The sequence below is a fragment of the Anopheles gambiae genome, chromosome 2, assembly GCF_943734735.2.
Source record: "Anopheles gambiae chromosome 2, idAnoGambNW_F1_1, whole genome shotgun sequence".
Lineage (NCBI taxonomy): Eukaryota > Metazoa > Arthropoda > Insecta > Diptera > Culicidae > Anopheles > Anopheles gambiae.
This window is the reverse complement of record NC_064601.1, coordinates 108,345,674-108,364,956: the sequence shown is the minus strand read 5'-3', so window position 1 is coordinate 108,364,956 and position 19,283 is coordinate 108,345,674. Positions and strand designations below refer to the sequence as shown.

The 19,283-nt window shown below is 44.2% G+C and overlaps 3 protein-coding genes across 6 annotated transcripts in view; 2 read left to right on the top strand and 1 right to left on the bottom strand.

The window, feature by feature from the left end:
* The window catches only part of LOC1270184 (EGFR adapter protein), a 65,823-nt gene that overhangs the window by 4,212 nt on the left and 42,328 nt on the right, over nucleotides 1-19,283 (bottom strand). The window lies entirely within an intron of this gene.
* Nucleotides 10,195-13,889, top strand: LOC133391004 (uncharacterized). The gene is made up of 3 exons (XM_061640538.1): nucleotides 10,195-10,272; nucleotides 10,347-11,205; nucleotides 12,738-13,889. Exons 1-3 carry the CDS (start codon nucleotides 10,195-10,197, stop codon nucleotides 13,856-13,858), a joined length of 2,058 nt encoding a protein of 685 aa, XP_061496522.1. The 3' UTR covers nucleotides 13,859-13,889.
* Nucleotides 15,869-18,185, top strand: LOC133392059 (uncharacterized). Its single transcript, XM_061649896.1, has 2 exons — nucleotides 15,869-16,747; nucleotides 17,530-18,185. Exons 1-2 carry the CDS (start codon nucleotides 15,915-15,917, stop codon nucleotides 18,002-18,004), a joined length of 1,308 nt encoding a protein of 435 aa, XP_061505880.1. The 5' UTR covers nucleotides 15,869-15,914; the 3' UTR covers nucleotides 18,005-18,185.

Genomic DNA, 19,283 nt, shown 5'->3' with positions numbered 1-19,283 from the left:
TGTGTCGGTGACAACACGGTCGGGGCGCGCACAGCATCTGACGTAGCACTGGTGCTGGTGGTGGTCCCCCGACCAACCGGCCCAGACGCTAATGGTATTAATTTATTCGATCCCGAGGTGGCGAATACTGTCTAGATTTCATTACTTAGCGAAAGTGTTCGCATCCTTGCGCTTGCGGTCGTAGCGTCCATGACCATTGCTGCACGGGCACGTGGACCGATCAACCGACGAGATGGATAACCGTGCGCTTGCTGGATGTTTAAGATTTCCCTCTAATTAAAGCCATGCCGTGCTGTACGAACGTACAATTGTAGTCTTTTAGCAACAACTTTATTCATGAGATTTGCACCGAAAGCTTGGAAAAGTTTAAATTCTAATTTGCTGATTATTTGCCTAATTGATGATACATCCCTTTGGCCGCTGGGGTGTCTACCTACCAGCTTCCAACCGCCAAAAATGCTTGTCGCACTGGAATGTAACAAACAAATCCAGCCACTGGACACAAATTGAATCATGCACCTAATTGCGGTATTAGCAAAACTTGTTAGCCCTCCACCAGCAGAGAGGGCAGCTTAGTATACAGTGCAAAAATGGGACAAGCCCGCACAACCTTCTCCCTCTTTTAGTGCTGGAAAAAGGGGGGGATATGAAAAATCCTCCACAAAAACTCTCTTGTAGACTCCCGTAGCTTTTGTAGCTTTCCAACAAGCAAAGAGCTCCTTGACCTTCTCAATGGTTGGAGGGAAACTAATTTAAAGTTTCTTCAGTTTTTGGAGTGTACATCCACGCTCCGCTTCTGGCTGGGTGCTCCTTTGCCTCTTCTTCTCCTGCACAGTAAACTGGTACCATCGGTGCACTTGCTGTTGGGTTCTTCAGTACCCCTTTAAACCCGACCTGTGAGTGAGTGAGCAGAATACGGCAACAAAATTGCAAATTGCTGCAAAAGTTGCATTATGCTGAATGCACCGATGATTCAATTGGTATTTTCAAGTAACTCAGGGGCAGCGTTTTGAGCTGAGGGAAAGTACAGAACGGCTCTTTAGGAGATATCAAATTAATTTGATAATAAATTTCTTCTCCGCCAGCTTGTATCCTCATCGCCTTACCTGGAGAGCGCTTTGTCAACGCACTGCTCAAGGGGCCGGAAGATGATTCTGCAGTACCCACTCAATCACGGGGCAGCTGTCCTGTTTCACTGCTAGCAAGCAAAGAAGAGGAATGTCTTCCTTTGCTCTGGGAAACATATTTGACACGTCCTGTGTTCTTTTACAAGAAAGCTTGGGCAGAGGCTGCACCCGGCAGCACCCGGCAAACCACGGTAACCGATTACGTGCCCGTGTTCTGGCTAGCTTCGCTGCTGGCAAGATGCTGCTAGCCGTTCAACATTTGTTCAACCATTTGTTTGTCTGTGACCTACTGGTCACTGCATACTTTTAGTAACATCCCATTTGGAACCTAGTAAAATTCGGAAGGAAGATCGGGTGGTTACAGGCTGACGTTCCTCGGTGCTGTTCTGTTTCTTTCTTCCTATCTTATTCATCCTTTTTTTTTTTTGGAAAGGCCAAGCTGACGTTTAACAGTACAACATGCTTTTCTCCGGAAACTCACCGGAACGGTTTGCAAGGATACCGTCCGCAGGAGTACGTACATCGAGCCGGGTTGAATAAGTTTTGCATAATAAATGCATGCCAAGTTGTATGTGTGTTTGTGTTTCAGGGAAGCAAATCGAGAAAGGTTGCAGCCTTACGAAACGGAATTTAATAAATATCTCTATTTGAAATTAAAATGTAATTGAAGTTCGATTATAAGTGACCTGGCGAGAACGATATGTTACTATCGTTGATGACTTCATGGAAGGAAAGGTCTTGAGCGAAGAAAATGCCTAAAACGTAAGCTAATTTAAACGCCTTTTAAAGTTCATTCAAATTGTTTTAAAACATGATTAGAAACTGCCAAATGCTAAAAATCGCTAATATTTCTCGGAATTTTACGCCTAAAAGTATGCAATTGTATGATTTAAAAACATTTAAAGCATAATTTTGCATAACTGTAGGCGTTTAGCTAAGAGCAACGATGCGAAATGAACCGGTTGAATACGATGCTTTGAACAAACTTTCCACAATTTCCATTGAAAATGTTCATTCATGTCAAAATCAAACTGTAAACATCTCGGCTTAATGAATTCGTTTAAATTGTATATTTGCTTTTTTTCTGAACGGTAAATTATATATTTCAATCACGAACTAAATTATTCCGCTGTAATTAATGTGGTTTACCATGGGCACAGATTAAACCGAGTGCATTCAAATGTACGTGATGATGCTCACTGTCGCGCACATTGTAATGCATGCTACGCCGGCACATTCCAGTGAACGAATTTACATCTAGAAACAACGGGCACGGCAGCTATCCTTTCCCTTTTCCGCTGGATAAAACCCTCCAACGTACGCAGATGGTAAATACAATCGCATACGATGATATGTATATTTTTACACAAATATTACTCACAGACGAATTTGATTCCGAACTTATCCTCCCGGTGCGGTGCCCCGTTTTTGGAAAGGTAAACATGAAAACGCAACCGGTTAAACCTCCCGCCAGCCGCGTGCTCAGCGAAATTGATTGCAATCCGGTACGTGATTTATCTGCCGATAGGCCCGGGCCCCTAGCCCACCCCACCAACGCATTGTTGTTGTTGCCTTATGGTTTGTTGCAAATATATCTTCTCTCGTCCAATTTTTTTTCACCAGTCCCATCCTTCCCATCCCAATCCGTGCCCTTCAACCAGAACGCATCAATGAAAACATCAACCCTCAGAACGGGGTCCCCCATTACTCATGCTTTCCCTCATCACTTGAGCCAGCAGGCAGTGCGAGGTCTAAAAAGGGTGCATGGATAAGAAGGTGGGTTCGGTGGGGGGGGGGGGGTCAATCGGTTGGAAAAACCAATTCACCAGAAACACATTCCACCGTGGCCCGGAATATCCATTCCACCCGTTAGCCATTATTGATTCAATTCAAATATTTTTATGCGTGCTTTCCCTTTGCGATTCCATTGCATGCGCACAAATACACACACACACATCAAGAATCATTTGGTATGTGCTGCTTGCTTCCTTCCTTCCACCTGACAACGATCACATAAGACTGCGTGCGTGCGTGCGTGCGTACACCGGCCGTGGTTTGTAATCGTTTACCGTGCGTTTGAACACGCGCAGGATAGAGGGTCGGTTCGACAGATAGCAACACGTGATAGAATCTGGACAGCAGGCACGTTCGTCCTGTTTGCTTAACGCGGGGTTCAAGCATCATCCGTTTGCAGCCGCCGCCGCCGCCTTCTCGCAGCTCGTTTGTTTTCTCACCTTCCTGTGTTCTGTTCCGGTTCGTGCGGAAGATTGATTTGGGGGAGCTGGTGAGGATGATGATAGTTAAAGGGGTTTGGTTTTCCAATTTTTACATCCAATTGATGATGAAACGTGTTGGTTTGGAAGTTCACGAATGCTTTATTTCCAGTAATGGTAAAGGAATGTATTATATCGTACTAAACATGGATATAATATATATTCCATTGGTTCTCGTTTTCTACCTTTCGATGATCACTTCTACTTTAAGCCACTGCCATCTGTCCACAATCTGTGTACTAACATGTGTCACCTGTGAGTTCGCACTCTAAGCCTCTTCTAGTCTCTGTGGCAAGAACCAGCTGATGTTTGCACACCCCGTACCCATCGGCGAAACCTGTGGCGCACGTATTGGAATTAAAAGGACTTTCCAGCACAGCAATCCAACAACCTCTACCGTTCCTATCGAAGCGCCCACCCACCGGGCAATGATTTATACCCAAATAAACACGTACCCAAGCAGACGCGTAACGTGCGTGTATATTTGCCCTGTACCCTCTAGCACCCTCTCATTCCCCTGCCCTCCCACAGCTGCTAAGTACGCCAGTTGGCCAGTGTATTTCGGTATTTTATTGATCCTTCCTCGCCCATTTGCCAGCCAGCCAACCATCGGTGGGCCTAGCCGGTGGGAATCAATCTGTTAGCGTAACCCGCTAACCATCACCAACAAATACCGATACGGATACTCTCCACAACACGCACAGTTCATTACCGAATCTGAAGGGGTGTGGGCAGTTTCGTGTTTAGAATTCAATGCCCTTTCCGGATCGATCTGCTCGGTCCGTCGGAGTTGGTTCGAGCCAACCAGAAGGTGACCAACCAAGCTTCCAACGCACACGGAGAGGCGTGTGAGAATGTGCTGTGCCAGTGTCGTTTCTGTATGCTGCTTTCCCCCCCCGGAAGCTCCACCGCTTCTTACTGGGCTACGAGCACCATTGTTTAGGTTTTTGGTGCGTCTTATTGTGCGTTTGTACACATTCTGGGGGTAGTTCCGGTTTGCTCAAGCCGTGTGTGCCCGCGAACTCCGAGACTATAACGGCTAAAGTTTGCTTTTCTAGTGTTCGTTTTATCGTTTGTTTAGCTGGAAAACGGGTTTTGTGTGCGTTGAACGCAAAGATTATTTTGTACACGTTTTTATACCATGTTTTGTAGTTTTTTGGGGAAGTGTTTGCGTGTTGCAGTGAAATTATTAACAATTGTTACGCGCTTTTGGCACTTTTTTATGTTTGTTTATTATTCCTCACACACTGATTTGCTGCACGGGTATGGGCTATGGGTCGTGAGTCCATAAATGGGGAGAAATGAAAATAATTGTATCTGTCTCCTCTATTGTTTGGTTCATAACTCACATGAATGTACACTTGTTTATGTCTTTTAGTTAATAACAAGTTTGAATTACTAATTTGCATCAAAACAATCCGTTTATTTTCAATGATTAATTAAATTGAATAAACAAAAGCTATGATGGTATAAATTTACCGAAGGTTTATGAAGGAATAGTGATATCATAAGTGAAAAACAAAAATAAGACAACATGAAAATATTTAACTTAAATGTATGAAAATGATACGAATGAAAAAAGTAAAAGAAGTATGTAAAAATATACATCCAAAGGAATAAACAAGAGATACAAGTGAAACAATGCAACAACATATAAGCTAAAACAAAAACTATGAAGAAGACATAAACAATAGACAAGATATATAAATTCAATGATCCAAAGGAATAAAAAAGAGAGGCGAAAATGAGACACCATGAAAACAAATAAAACAAAATATGAAACGATAGAACAGAAATAAATAACACTAAGTACAGCATAAAATGGATTCAAAAACCATTAAGAACATTCGCCTCATTGCAATTAAAATTCATAAAATTAATTGAAAAAAATACGCCACGGGAAACGACAGCTTTCCCAAAACATTCTACAAATGTCCAACTTCAACCATCGTCCAGCTTAAAATCCAATCACCATTCAAACCCAAACGCTACCCACTTGTGCTGACAGTTTAATTTTACACATTCCACGCGAGACGGTACCGACCTTTTCCACACCCCCGCACCACAAACCACACCGCAAATATCCCGTTTGCCCCCGTGCATTCACAAACACAATCTCGAGCTAGGGCGCTAGTGGCAGATCCTGTGCAAGTGCAAGTGCAATAAATGACCTGTCGGTGTGAGCCGGTGAATGACGATGCCCGAAATCACTCAACGGGCTGGGTGGTGGTGGGTGAGTTTTGCGTTTCTAATGCATTGCGTTCCCAAGTGCTGCTGGTGTAAACGGGTTTGAAATCGAAACATCGAAACATCGAAAACTGCAGCATAACTAACACCCGCATCACGTGATGCCCTCCAGGGCTCCAGGGAGCGGTTTGCGTTGTGGTCTAGGAGCGGGAGGCAAACGTTTCAAAAGCAGCTGCTAACATCAACCGACCCCAAAACAATAACATGGCCTTTGGTGTGGGGAGACGTTGTTTTTTTTCCTCAAAGCTGAAGAAAAACCAAAAATAACACAGAAATACAAGAACACCAATCGAAATGGAAACAGATGCCCAAACATGGAGAGTTTGTGTGTGTGTGTGTGTGTGTGTGTATGCTCCTAGTCCGACTGCATTTATGAGAAATTGTTGAATGCAAGTGTTGCCATGCTCTCTGTGCAGAGTAGAGTTCCACCCGCCGCACTGATGACGGTCCTGGTTGCGGTTCATATTGATTCCCTGGTCGGAGGAGTGGGACTAAACCATTCTATTCAAAACAGCCACCCAAATTGCCACCACGAAAAAGCCACCACGGATTCGGCATCGGGATGAAAATCAAACTACCTCCCGAAGCAGGGTGCCGGATTGAAGTCGACAACAAAAAAAAAAACAATTCCAAACAAAACCATTGCCCCAAAATTGACTTTCTGTTCGGTGCTTTCGCTACTAGTCGTTATCACACCATACACCATTGCTTGATACTGTTTGCATTTTAGCAAACTGCAACTGCAGCAATGAATCTGCTGAAAAGCGGTGCACGAAATGAAGTTGCCAATGGAGAGCAAACAAGGAGAAACAAAACACAACCATCAGCTTTTAAATGCAGTTCGATTTTTTCGGGCCAAAAGCTCGATTGAGATTGGTAAAGTTTTCCGAACACAAAAAAGTTCCCCTCAAGGGCTCATGAACCGATTGCTCGTTTTGGGGTAAGAGTGTTGAGGGAGTGCTCATGCTTAGAATTGCTTCCGGTTATGAATCGACCTAACCAGTATCTGTTGCTTTTGTGCTTCATTTTGATGGCAGCCAGTGAGAGCAGAGCCCCAATATGGTTTGTGGTGTGTCCAATTGTGTGCCTAATTCTTGAGACTTAAAATGATTCGGACAACCTTTCCAACATATCATTTCAAATGAGTGGAAAACCATGTGCAAAATATTACCTTTCAAAGCAGCAATCGCAAACGATCGAAACAAATGCTGTGGTGACATGATATGTGGCCGGTGTGTTGTTCGGCTTGTTGGGGCTCACCTTGTTTCCCTTTTCGCCCAATGCTCGCGTCATGCCATCCGCATTAGGTTGCATTCAAGCGTTCAAGCGAACCTACCATCTACTCCTGCCAATGGGGGAGGCGTGTGTGTGTGTGTGTGCAGATTACACTCCAAACGCTGGCACCTTAAGGCGAGACTAATGCGCTCAGTAGAATAAGGTATTTTGCATGCCTCAAATGCCAGCCAACACGCGCGACAGGCGTCGAGCTAAGCGCTTTAAAGGCTCAAAACACAGCTGGATTCCAGGGAAACAAACCACCACAAAACGGGCGCGAGCACGCGCCTGCCCTCAGAAAGGGCAGAGCTGGTTATAAGGTGTGCAGCCAAATAAAACTAGCATCGGACGCGTTAAAGCCAGTTAGTGTAAGGGGTCGCTAGAATGTGGACACCATGCTGGCATGCCATCTTTGACGGGTTGCGGTCACCAGTGTGTGGTGGTGGTGGTAGTTAAGGGTTTATTTCTACAAAATACATCCAAATTGTGATGTTTAAAGGAAGTTTACAAAGCAATATACATTCATATTCTATGAAAGAACCAATTTTAATACAACAATAATTGTGACCCTAAAAGAATGAAACTAGAATAAATGGAAGTATGGATTGCAATTTTATTAGACTGATTATGATAAGTATGATGATAAGGCAGACCAAGTTTTAATTCCAAATAAGATGATGATATACTGATCCGAATGGCGGAAAATTGGAAAAAAGCTCACCCAAGAGTCAAAACACAAGACTTTTTGAAGCTACTCATTGCTCGTTTAATCGACTGGCGCCATCTATCAAGGAGTGGTTGTATTGACTACCCAACCATACTAACTCGTAGGACAGTTTTGTATGCCTTTGCAAATTCTTTTCCATTTTCATCCCTTTCTACGGCTCAAGCTTGTCTCTTTCTCGCAAACATAGAATAGATTTATGTTTTTGCTCCATTATATTCTTGATTTTCTGAACAACCGATTCGACCTTTGCCACAAATAGCCGCCGTACCTGTGCTCGAGCCACACCCACAGCAGCTCCGCCACAAAACCAACCGTGCTCAGCACCCAACCGACCACGATCAACACCCAGACGCAGACGAGATCCTCAAAATGGAACACGACCTCCTCCAGGCGACTGCCAAGCGATCGCATCTCCCGCACAAGCTTACGGTTCATGTACTCCAGCCGGTACATCCAGATGCCGCTCTGAAAGTATCGCTCGTAGTACTCCGCAAATGTGTCATAGAATGGCGAGTGTGTCGCTAGCTGCAGTGTCCGCAGCTGCTCCGACACCATATCGGGCAGAACGTACTGCTGAAAGCCGTGCAGATTGCGCCCCACGGTCGTTTGCAGGTAGGCCAGGTAGCAGTACATTACCGTACAGTATTCGTTGAACAGCAGTGGGCCCCGCTCGCGGTACAGTGCCTCCGCGCGACGTCTGCTCACCAGCTTGCCGGGCAACGACTCCGCCAGCAGCGATGCCCGAACGCCCGGGATGGCAACTTTTAAATCCGACTCGATCAGCTCGCGCACCGATTCCGGCCGATCGAAGTACTTCGAGTCGGACATCAGCGAGACGATCTTGGCGTTGTACGCCTCGGACAGAAAGAAGATCAGGACGGCCGCGGAAAAGGACACGATGCGCGTTGGGAACGGTTGCCGGTGGGAAGCGCCGGCAGTGAAGAAGATCTGCTCCAGCAGGTTCCGCTCGAACAGGGCGGGAAACAGGTGGCCCAGCAACCGGCAGCCGACGAGCAGGGCGCCCAGCACGGCCCAAATACCGAACGAGAACGGTTTCAGCAGGTGGCGCAGAAAGTCCCGCTCGGTGTGGAAGGGACACAGCACACAGTAGCCACCGCGCTCCTTCAGCGACACGTCGTGCATGTAGTGCGCTCGGAAGCTGGTGTAGGCAAAGGTCAGATCGAACTCGGTCCGGCCGGGCAGCGGTGGGGTGCGTTCGCTCCGTACCATGCGCACCGTGCCGTTGAGCTTGCGCACGATCAGATTGTGCAGCAATTCCATCAGCAGACCGGCGGTATGGTTACCCGTAACTTCGAAGATGTACGGGAACTCGTACAGCCCAAAGGCGAGCAGCTCGTACCCGTGGATGTTGGCCAGCTTGTTGGGATAGTAGCGGGCGGTGCTGGAGCGGTTGTGATCGCGCCCGTTGAACAGGTGCCACTCGTTCGTGAATGGATTCGCTGTGTACAGTTCCTGGACGATGGGTGTGGCGGAGTTTGGCTCGGGAGGCTCGAGCGGTATTGCGACATAGTTAAGTACCCCGTGGCGGTGGAAAAAGCTTGTAAGCTCGGTTCGGTTACAGGCCGTATCTACAATGACGATGAATTTGGCCGATTTTCTGTAGCATTCGTGGGTATCCAAACGGTGTGTGGCGAGTGTGGACGGGAACTGAAAGTTACAGTCAAATGTCACGTACATCAAAAGCTCAATCAATCGTTGCGAAATGGACATGATCAAATCAAATAATAATGAACTGATTGTACCTTAGCCCCGTGCCCAGTCGCATCCATCAGCACTAGCGTTGCATCTCTTACACCGTACATTAACACTGGCCGAGTTTGTTGTGCAATTGTGATGGGATAGTTCGATCCTAATCCTTGCAATATTGAACCCATCGTGTGATCCAAGTTCACCTGTTCTCTGTAAGCACGAAGCTTCACAAAACATACCTCAAGCCCTTCTGAACGAATGGTGTGTTCTTGTTGAGCGATATTTAAAACGACGCTTACAATATCAACGCACTGAAAAGGATCTAGTAAGACCAACAGAAACCATAGCAAAAGTGTGATCATGGTTGAGAATCTTTTTTTACAATATCTAAACCAAGTCCTCTGTTGCACCAAGCTGTTCAATAGGGTTTCCTTATTTCTGAGCTAAGCTATTGCTTTTTTTTCTTTCACCAATCAGCATGAATATTTAACAACGTTTCATTTCCTAAAAGCACCATTAAATCTACACCTTCCATTTCACCTGCTAGTGTGAAAAGCTCTTCACGAATGTCCTTTTCGTCAGTCACAAAATGAAACTCATCCACAACAAACCAGTTGCAGTTTATTTTCAAAGTCTACTCCTCCTCAATGTCCTTTTCGGTGTCACACAATCGTCCCTGCTAGAGATGGTGCATGCAGTAGCAGCGTACGACAACTCTACCGACACGACCGGCACAAGCTTTTGCATTTTTACCACCACCAACTCTTCGCTCGATAAGATCTCACCTCTGTTGCTACCTTCTCTACTTCAACAGTATCCAACGACTTTTGTGACAATGAACTCGTACGTTGATATGGAGATCCGTAAGCTGGCCACGATGGTGCTACTCGACTTAACGGCTTATCACTACGAGGTATGGTGGTTCTTGGGATGAGATCATTCAAAAATTTAGTTACTGATTTGTTCGTACACTAGTTTCCTTTCAAGTTTATTCAGCAACGCTTGAATCATCATCCCTGCTACAAGAAATCGGCCAAATTTGTGATCCTTATGGGTGGCGCCAGCTTCGATCGGAAGGAAACGGCATTGAAGTATCTGCACAAGTTTGAAATCCTTAACTTTGTGCTCATCCCTTTCACGAATTCGTCCGAATCCGTCTCGGTGTATACCTGGAATCAGTACACTGGGCAGGAGCACTACTTCCGTTCAACCGATCGTCCGGTACACCGCTTTTTCCCCGACAAACTGCGCAATCTTAATGGTTACCGATTCACGATGTACGGCGTCACCAACTATCCGTATTTGATGTACGGTTCCAAAGGGAAAGGATACGGCCTGGTACCAAACTTTGTGAACATTGTAATCCGGAAGCGTTGCAATGGTACGACCTACCACAGCGATGATTCCCTACTGCGCAACGTAATGGATGCGAATTTTAACCTCCAGGACGAGCGGTTCAGCTTTAAAAACACGATATACTTTCGGGAGGAAACGGGCATTTATCTCGTATGTCCCGTGCGCTCCGTGCGTGACTTTCTCCGGCATCTGCTGAAACCGTTCTCGCTCGGGATATGGCTCATTCTGGGTGGATTGTTCGCGCTGTGTCGAGTGGCTGAGATTCTGTTCCCGACCATATACCGGTACGATCTGATCGCCGTAACGTTCTTCGGCGGTGGTGGCGCTGAGTATCGGCAACCTTTTGCCTTCCGCATCGTCACGCTGACCCTTGCGGTGCTGATGTTCTTCCTGTCCGAAGCGTATAATACGAAAATTATCTCACTGATGTCGTTCGCAAAGTTTACTGAGCAGCCGCAAACACTTGATGCGATACAGCAGTCGGACCTTCGTATCATGTCCAGTCGCGGGGGGGTTGATTTTTTTGACCAACTCAAAAACAACTTCTTGTCCTATCCGGCTACACTGCGCGCACAAAAACGTTATGGTCAACGGGTGTACGAGCATTACTGTGCCATGATGTACAAGGGCAACGCCTGGGTAGCGGTATCGTCGGAGCTGCTGGACTTGATGAAACCGCTTTACATGGTACCGGAGCCTTTAATGATCGATAAGATGCTCATCCAGCTCATGCAACACTCACCGTTCTTTGATCTTTTCCAGCGAATGTTTGGGCTGGTTAATGAGTGTGGACTGTGGGCTTACATGTTAAACCAGTCTAATATGAAGCTTTTTAGAAGCATGCTAAATGACTCCCTTAAAACAATGTTGCAGGAGGTGATTTTCTTTTTCGATGATTTATCCTGCGTCTGGATATTGATCATGGTTGGGTGGTTATTCAGTACGGTCTGTTTTGTGGGTGAGATTGCACTAGAAGCATGGCGGGAACGGAGAAGGCGGCGTGTTGTCCAAAAGTTTCAAATAGTGCGAAAGTATCGATTAGTGAGGGCATGGTTTAATGTGAAATGAACAAATGGGAGAACATTAACAATTCTCTTTATTGAAGTCAAACAAATTCATTATTCATTTCCGTCGAGAAAGCGTGTCACAGGGTAGCTTAATTATTCAGAATGTTCATATCAGATTCACAACATTAGTAATACATCATCACGTAATGTTGATACAAAGCATTCGGTCTACTATAAGATTTTAACAGTACTTTACACGCTTTCATGAAGATATCACCAACAGATCTTACTGTGTAATAGGAAAATGTTGCAGAAGATAGTTCTATTCGCAGTCTACAGTTGCTTTCAATTTTCTTTGTGTGCCTTACAACTACCGTTCTCGCACGAATGCAATCTATCACCCACGATCGACGCGATCGTACAAATACAGCGCCATCGTTACATACCCAACTTCGATGCAGAAGTTTGCATCATAACGACGGCCGTTTCTACGTTAGGCCATACCCACCCGAACGTTGTGCCTTTGCTATCCTCCAAGAATGCAGTTACTTTTGCAACGCACAATCACATGATACCCATGCTGCTTCGGAAGTATGCGAACTTGGTGCTGCTAGATGCTACTGGCTGGGAACAGGTGATCATTTAAGCTCTTTTAATCGTTCGGATACATGTTATACAGATGTTTCTCTTTAGTTTCCAGTAAAGCTGCTAATGAAACAGTTCAACGAGAACCCTTGCCACTTCATCGATGCTCGTTTTATTGTGCTTGTCACACGATCGTGCTTTGTGAATGATCGTCCAACAATAGTCAAATTTTTCGTTCAGTACGGCATCGTAAACTACGCAATAGTTCCAATGCCATCAAACAGCACCGAACCAGTGCATAACATCAGCCTGTACACAGAGAACCAATTCTCCAGAGCAAAGATCTACGTTCCCATGAACGATCTCGACCATCTGCAACGACTGTACGCGAACAAACTTCTTAATCTTCATCGGTATCATATTCGCATAGGAGTGTTTAGTGATTTCCCGTACATTATTCTGCCGAAACATGGTGCATATCAAGCAGGCGGTTTAATCAGTCACTTTTTTAACGATGTTGGGCGCAAAAAGCTCAACCTGTCGTACGTCTTTCAGATAATTGACGATGAGGAAGTGGAGGCATCATTCAATGCGGCCTCATTTCGGGAGCACTTTCAGCACGAGATAGATTTGCGTGAAATGGGAGGCATGTGTATGCTCTGTCCCGTTGATACGGGGCGTGATTTTCTTACCCATCTGCTGAAGCCTTTCTCGTACGGTATCTGGATTGTGTTGGGAGCAGTGTATCTGGTCTGCCAGTTTCTGCAACATCGCTACCCAGCCATTTTTTGCTACGATCTCACATTGCTAACATTCTTCGGAGGTGGTGGCGTTGAGTACAGGCAAGCGTTTGCGTTTCGTATCGCCCTTCTTATCCTGGCCATGTTACTATTCTTTCTCTCCGAAGCGTACAACACAAAGATCATCTCACTGATGTCATTGTCAAAGTTCTACGAACGACCAGAAACGATGTTTGAGTTCCGGGCAACGGATTTTCGCATCGTACTCGAAACACCTAGACCTTTACTGTTGGGAGATCTTTACCCTAAGGTGCTCAACCCTAGAGAAACTGCTCGCCTGCGCCGGAAGCTCGGCATTCGATTGTATCGTCACTATTGTACGATCATAGCATGCGGCGATGCCTGGTTGATCGCATTGTCCGAGTTTGAGGCAGATTCCTTTCCGATGTACGTGTTGCGCGAGAAAGCGATCGAAGCTACGCAATCGATGCAGTTTGCCAAGAACTCACCGATCGCCGGAACGATGAAGCGCTACTTTGGGCTGTACTGCGACACGGGCCTGTGGCAGCGGCAAAAGGATCGGCACAATCTCATTCTGGAAGGACTTTCCCTAATGAGGGAAACGTTTTCGGAGGTAATCTTCTACTACGAGGATCTACAGTGCGTTTGGATTTTGGTGGTGGTTGGATGGTTGATCAGTATGATCGTGTTTGTGGGAGAGGTGGTTTGGTGTCGAATGCATAAATCAAAACAAAAACCATGTCGTGTGGTGGTGCTTTGCGGGGATGCATTGCCACACAAAGTTTCATAGATTATTTCCAGTAACAGTGGTTTCTGCAAGCTGTCCCAGAATGTTATTCCATGCCTTGTTTTATTTAAATTGCGTTGTCAATTATCTTCCTACGATCTCGAACGAATGCTTTCTTTTGCCCACTTTTCATAGATACGGTCAGTTCCGGAAATACGCGGTTTATGCGTTCCCGAGGAATCCTCGGAAATTCAGTTTGAAGGTTTTCAGCGCGAAAATATTTGATATATCGGTATTGTTTTATTAAATTTGGTACTTTTATACACTTTTTCATTAATTTGCTAAGATTCGTGTAGAACACATCTGATATTTATGGATTTAAAGCGAAATAGTTAAAAACATCTACTGCATTGGACAATTCTTGAAGCAAATTGTAGTGATATGACATTTAATGTGTCAACTTTAGAAAACCGCGTATCTCCCAATCCGCGTATGTCGAGAACCTTGTAACTCGGGAGCAGACTGTACTATTGTTCAACTACAACAATCTCGGTATCTGCCCAATTTTAAATCAGAACGTAAATCGATTGCTAAGATCTCTATAATCTGTGAAGTTTGTGATCGACTAATCGTTCAAAACACCAGCAAAACTCAGACACGCCAATACAGACCTGCTGGTTGCTATTGGATGGAAACGGGTGATTTGGAAAAAAGAAATCATTTTAATTGTATTACATTACAATATATCATGAAATTCCAATATCATATCTTCTGAGAGACAATCCATGTTACACCATCGATGGTCACTTTTTCGTTCTTGTGTCGCAATCATGTCTCCGTAAAGGATTATTAAACACAGTGCACTCTTTAAATGATCGTGGTATCGTAGCAAATTACGCAACAGTGCTGATGCCGTTGAGGATTTCTGCGTTGGTGAAAATCAGTCCTTTTACACAAAGCAGTTTTCCAAGGAGGAGATCATCGTCAAATATCAAGATTTCGACAATCTCCATCGACTATACCCAAAAAAGCTCCCCAATCTGCTCGGCTGCCACATCCGCATCGGTCTGTATTGAAACGATTTTCCTTTCTTTATGATCTTTAAGATTAGTAAAATATTTTTTACAATACGATTCCGATGAGTTTGTTAAATTCTTATTGATGGTTTTCCGTAAGCATTTTCGAAATGTATTTGCGTTTCGTAAAATGGGTGAATCCGTTTCTGTCTGCGTCAATGCTTTTCAAACACTTTCCAAAAATATGTTCTAATGCAAATATGTTTTCGTGTGAGGTAATTTCGAGCGTAACAATCCATTTATAAACAGAGTTTATTTCTCGAATAAATAGAACGATCAAATAAAATTAATGTTTTTAAATTATTACCTAGAAATATAGGTGTAGTCAAACATTTACGTTTAGATCATGGTATCTACCTCAAATATAAAAATTTTAATAATTCATGTCATTCATTATGAAAGCACTCTAAATCATGTATATTTTATCATGTTTAATCTGTATAAAGTATAATAATATTCAGTACATTAAACTGATCAAATGACTATGAACTCTCTCAAACATTTCTCATTCGACTTTTCGACTGCATCATTTCATTTTTACTCCTAAAATGGAATGGATCTGTAGGTTATTCTCATGGCAAATTGTTTATTGCCTCTGTTTCCCAACACACGTCATATGTTTGTTGCAAACTGTTTCAAGCGAAAGCAATCTTGCACCAATGATTGATGCGATAGTTCGACTACCGCGTCACCGCTTTCTACCCAATTTTTCTGCCGAAGTGTGCATTGTTACCACCAACGTTTCTACATTATCTCAAACCCATCCCGAGCTTATAAGATTGCTCAACTCTCAACATCCCGTGAAGTTTGCAACGGAACAACCGATAAAAACGGCAACCAAGCTGAAATATGCGAACGTGGTACTACTGGACGTCACTGGATGGGAACAGGTGATTGATTTGACACAGCATATTTTACATTATAAATTAAACTAACCCAGAATTCAGTTTCCAGTGAAGCTGTTTATCACCCAGTTCAATGAGAATCCTTGCCACTTCATTGATGCTCGCTTTATCGTTCTCGTAACGCGATCATGCTTCTTCATGCATCGATCAACAGTAGTAGAGTTTTTGGATGATCAAGGTATAGTGAACTACGCAATAGTACCGATGCCATCAGCGAGCACAGAACCAGCGTACAACCTCAGTGTCTACACACAAAACCGATACTCCAAAGAGCAAATCTTCGTCAATCTGGGCGATCTGGACAAAGTGCACCGACTGTACCCAAACAAGCTTACCAACCTACACGGCTTTCTCATTCGTATCGGTGTAGATCGCCACACCTATCCGTACATGATGATATGGAAAAAGCCTGACATGTTTTTGGGCATTCTGCATATAATGTTTCGGGAAGTTGGAGTTAAGATACTTAATTTAAACTACTCCTTCTTTGATCAGCATACGGAGATTGTCGATGCCGATGCCTACTTTCAAATGTCAGTTGAGCGGAAACATTTTCAACATGAGTTCTACTTCCGCGAAATGGGTGGAATGTGCGTGACATGTCCGGTGAGACTCAATCGTTACTTCTTTCCCCATCTGCTTAAACCATTCTCCATCAATGCTTGCATCTTTCTCGGTGTTGTGTTTGTGGTTTGTTTTGTACTTCGATTATTTTTCCCGTTTATTTTCCAACACGATCTAATGCTACAAATATTCTTCGGGGCTGGTGGCACAGCATACCATGGTCAGCCATTTGCAGCTCGCCTCATATTAGGTTCCCTTTCCATGCTAGCGTTATTCTTCTCCAGACGCTATTTAAGCAGAATCATCGCCCTCATGTCGCTAGGGCGGTTCTACAAGCGCCCAAATACGATGGCCGAGTTTAAGCAGTCCGGCTACGAGTTTCTGGTGCACCCAAAACAGCTGAAAGCGTTTCCTTTTGTAGCATATCTGCTATACAGAACATATTGTAATACACACTATCAGCTATAAACACATTGTAACACACTTTGGAAAGCCACACCATTGTAACACATTCATTATAACACACTCAGTAAATCAGGTCATACCATACACACCCGGAAGAGCTCAGGCCAAACTGTTCATATAAAAACAATTGTGACACACTTAACAGAACCAACCGAAACGTACAACATAAGCAGGAACAGTTTATGCTTTATAACCCAAAGCAGGAACGGTATATGCATTAAACCCAAAACAGGAACTTAGTGACAAGAACCATCGTTCTTGTCAACAAAAGACAAACGTAACTAGCTGAGTGAAAACAATAACTTTTCACCATACAACCCGGAACCAAATGTGAGAAACCCTTAACTTCTTTTGAGTATAAATAAAACCAACTCCGATCATGGCAGGTCAGATTCGTTCGGACTGTCAGGATAGGACTATGCCCATCCTACATCTATCGAGTTCTCATTTAAAGAGTTTAGATATGTCCCCCTACCCAAGGTAAGGCCTCTAAACTCCAACGTTTCCAGTAAGGGAAACCTCCTAAAGGTTTCTATGATCGCCTGGACGATCAAGTGTCGAACGTCCGCTTCGAAACAGTATCCACCTCAGTTCTACTTAATTCGGCAAACGATGATGAAGGCCACCCTGACCAACGCGAGTTCAAAGTTACTGCATGGCAACCGTCCCAAAAATCGAACATACCGTGACTATCTCAAAACATACCACATGGCGACCGTTACAGTCATCAAACATATTACACTTTGGATGACTTTCGTTTCATGATGCTGAGCGATGCGCAAGTAGAACGGAACCGAAGAGTCTATGGTATGTACATGCACCTGTACTACTGCTCGATGCAAGAATGCAGCGATGCATTGCTGCTAGCATCGCCGTTGTACCAAGGCTTAGCACATCCGTTCTACGTACTCAAGGACAAAATCATACCCTTGCCCTACCGATTACAGTTTGCGAAAAACTCCCCTCTTCTGGACACATTCCGTCGTTATTTTGGGTTATTTTACGAGACGGGGCTGTGGGATTTCGACATCAACCGGCATGATGGTACACTCTTGCTCCAACCAGAAGCAAGCCACTCTATTTCAGGTGTGGTGTTTCGTTGGGATGATTTGATGAGCGTATGGGTACTGTTAGTGGTTGGTTGGTTGGTCGGTATTCTGATATTTGTGCTAGAGCTGCTAACTAAGAAAAAGATGTAATAACTTCACAAAACAAATACAGGTAAACGTAAATTTTTCATGCTTAAATTGGCATCTGATTCTGAATCTATCATTCATTAAAATTCAATTCAATACGGAATAAATCAAAGTCGCGGTTCTATCAACTTTCATAAAATATGTACTGATTTTAGTAATTGAATGGCTTTCAGCAATTGTTTATTAAGGCTAAAAGTATTTTTTAACATTTAAAAATCATGATCAGAATTCTCATTGTGATAAGGTCAGTCCAGAGACTTCTTGGGCAGATTATCTCACTATTACTCCTGCCATGACCGGAATCACTCGGTTAGACGGATAGAACCATGTTTACACATTTACTGAAAGTTGTTTACGGACTGTGCATTGCAATTTCTATCGGAGGATTCAATTTTCCAATTTCTAATGGATACAATCTTGCACCAACGATTGATGCGATCGTTCGACTACCGCGTCATCGCTTTCTACCCAATTTTTCTGCCGAAGTGTGCATTGTTACCACCAACGTTTCTACATTATCTCAAACCCATCCAGAGCTTATAAGGTTGCTCAACTCTCAACATCCCGTGAAGTTTGCCACGGAACAACCAATCAAAACGGCAATCAAGCCAAGATACGCGAACGTGGTACTACTGGACGTCACTGGATGGGAACAGGTAGGCATACACTTCCACAATTACATCCCACTGTAGTCCATGACACAAGTATTATTCTTGCAGTTTCCAACGGACCTACTAAGGAAGCAGTTTGACGATAATCCGTGTCATTTTATCAATGCTCGCTTCATTGTTCTTGTGACGCGATCGTGCTTCTTCGACGCTCCTTCTGCAGTAGTCAATTTTTTTGATGATCAAGGCATATTGAACTACGCCATAGTGCCAACTCCAGCGAGTGCCTCAGATCTCGACAATGATATCTTCCTCCTCACACAAAACCGATACTCCAAGGAGGAGATCGGAGTTAGACTGGGCGATCTTGCCCATCTGTATCAACTGTACCCAGATAAGCTCGTGAACATGCATGACCATTTAATTCACTTCGCCACTGGCGGCAACAACTATCCATACATATTTCAATGGTTGGCAAAGGGTAACTTTTTTGGCATAATTCGATGGCTTTTGCTGGACATTTGCTACATCTTAAATTTAAGGATTTTGACGCACTTGTTTGAACCATCGGACGATTTTGTCGCAGACGTATATTTCGAAATGTCCGTCCAGCGGGACCATTTCCAGCATGAGTTCTACTTTCATCAGATGGGTGGCATGTGCGTGTCCTGTCC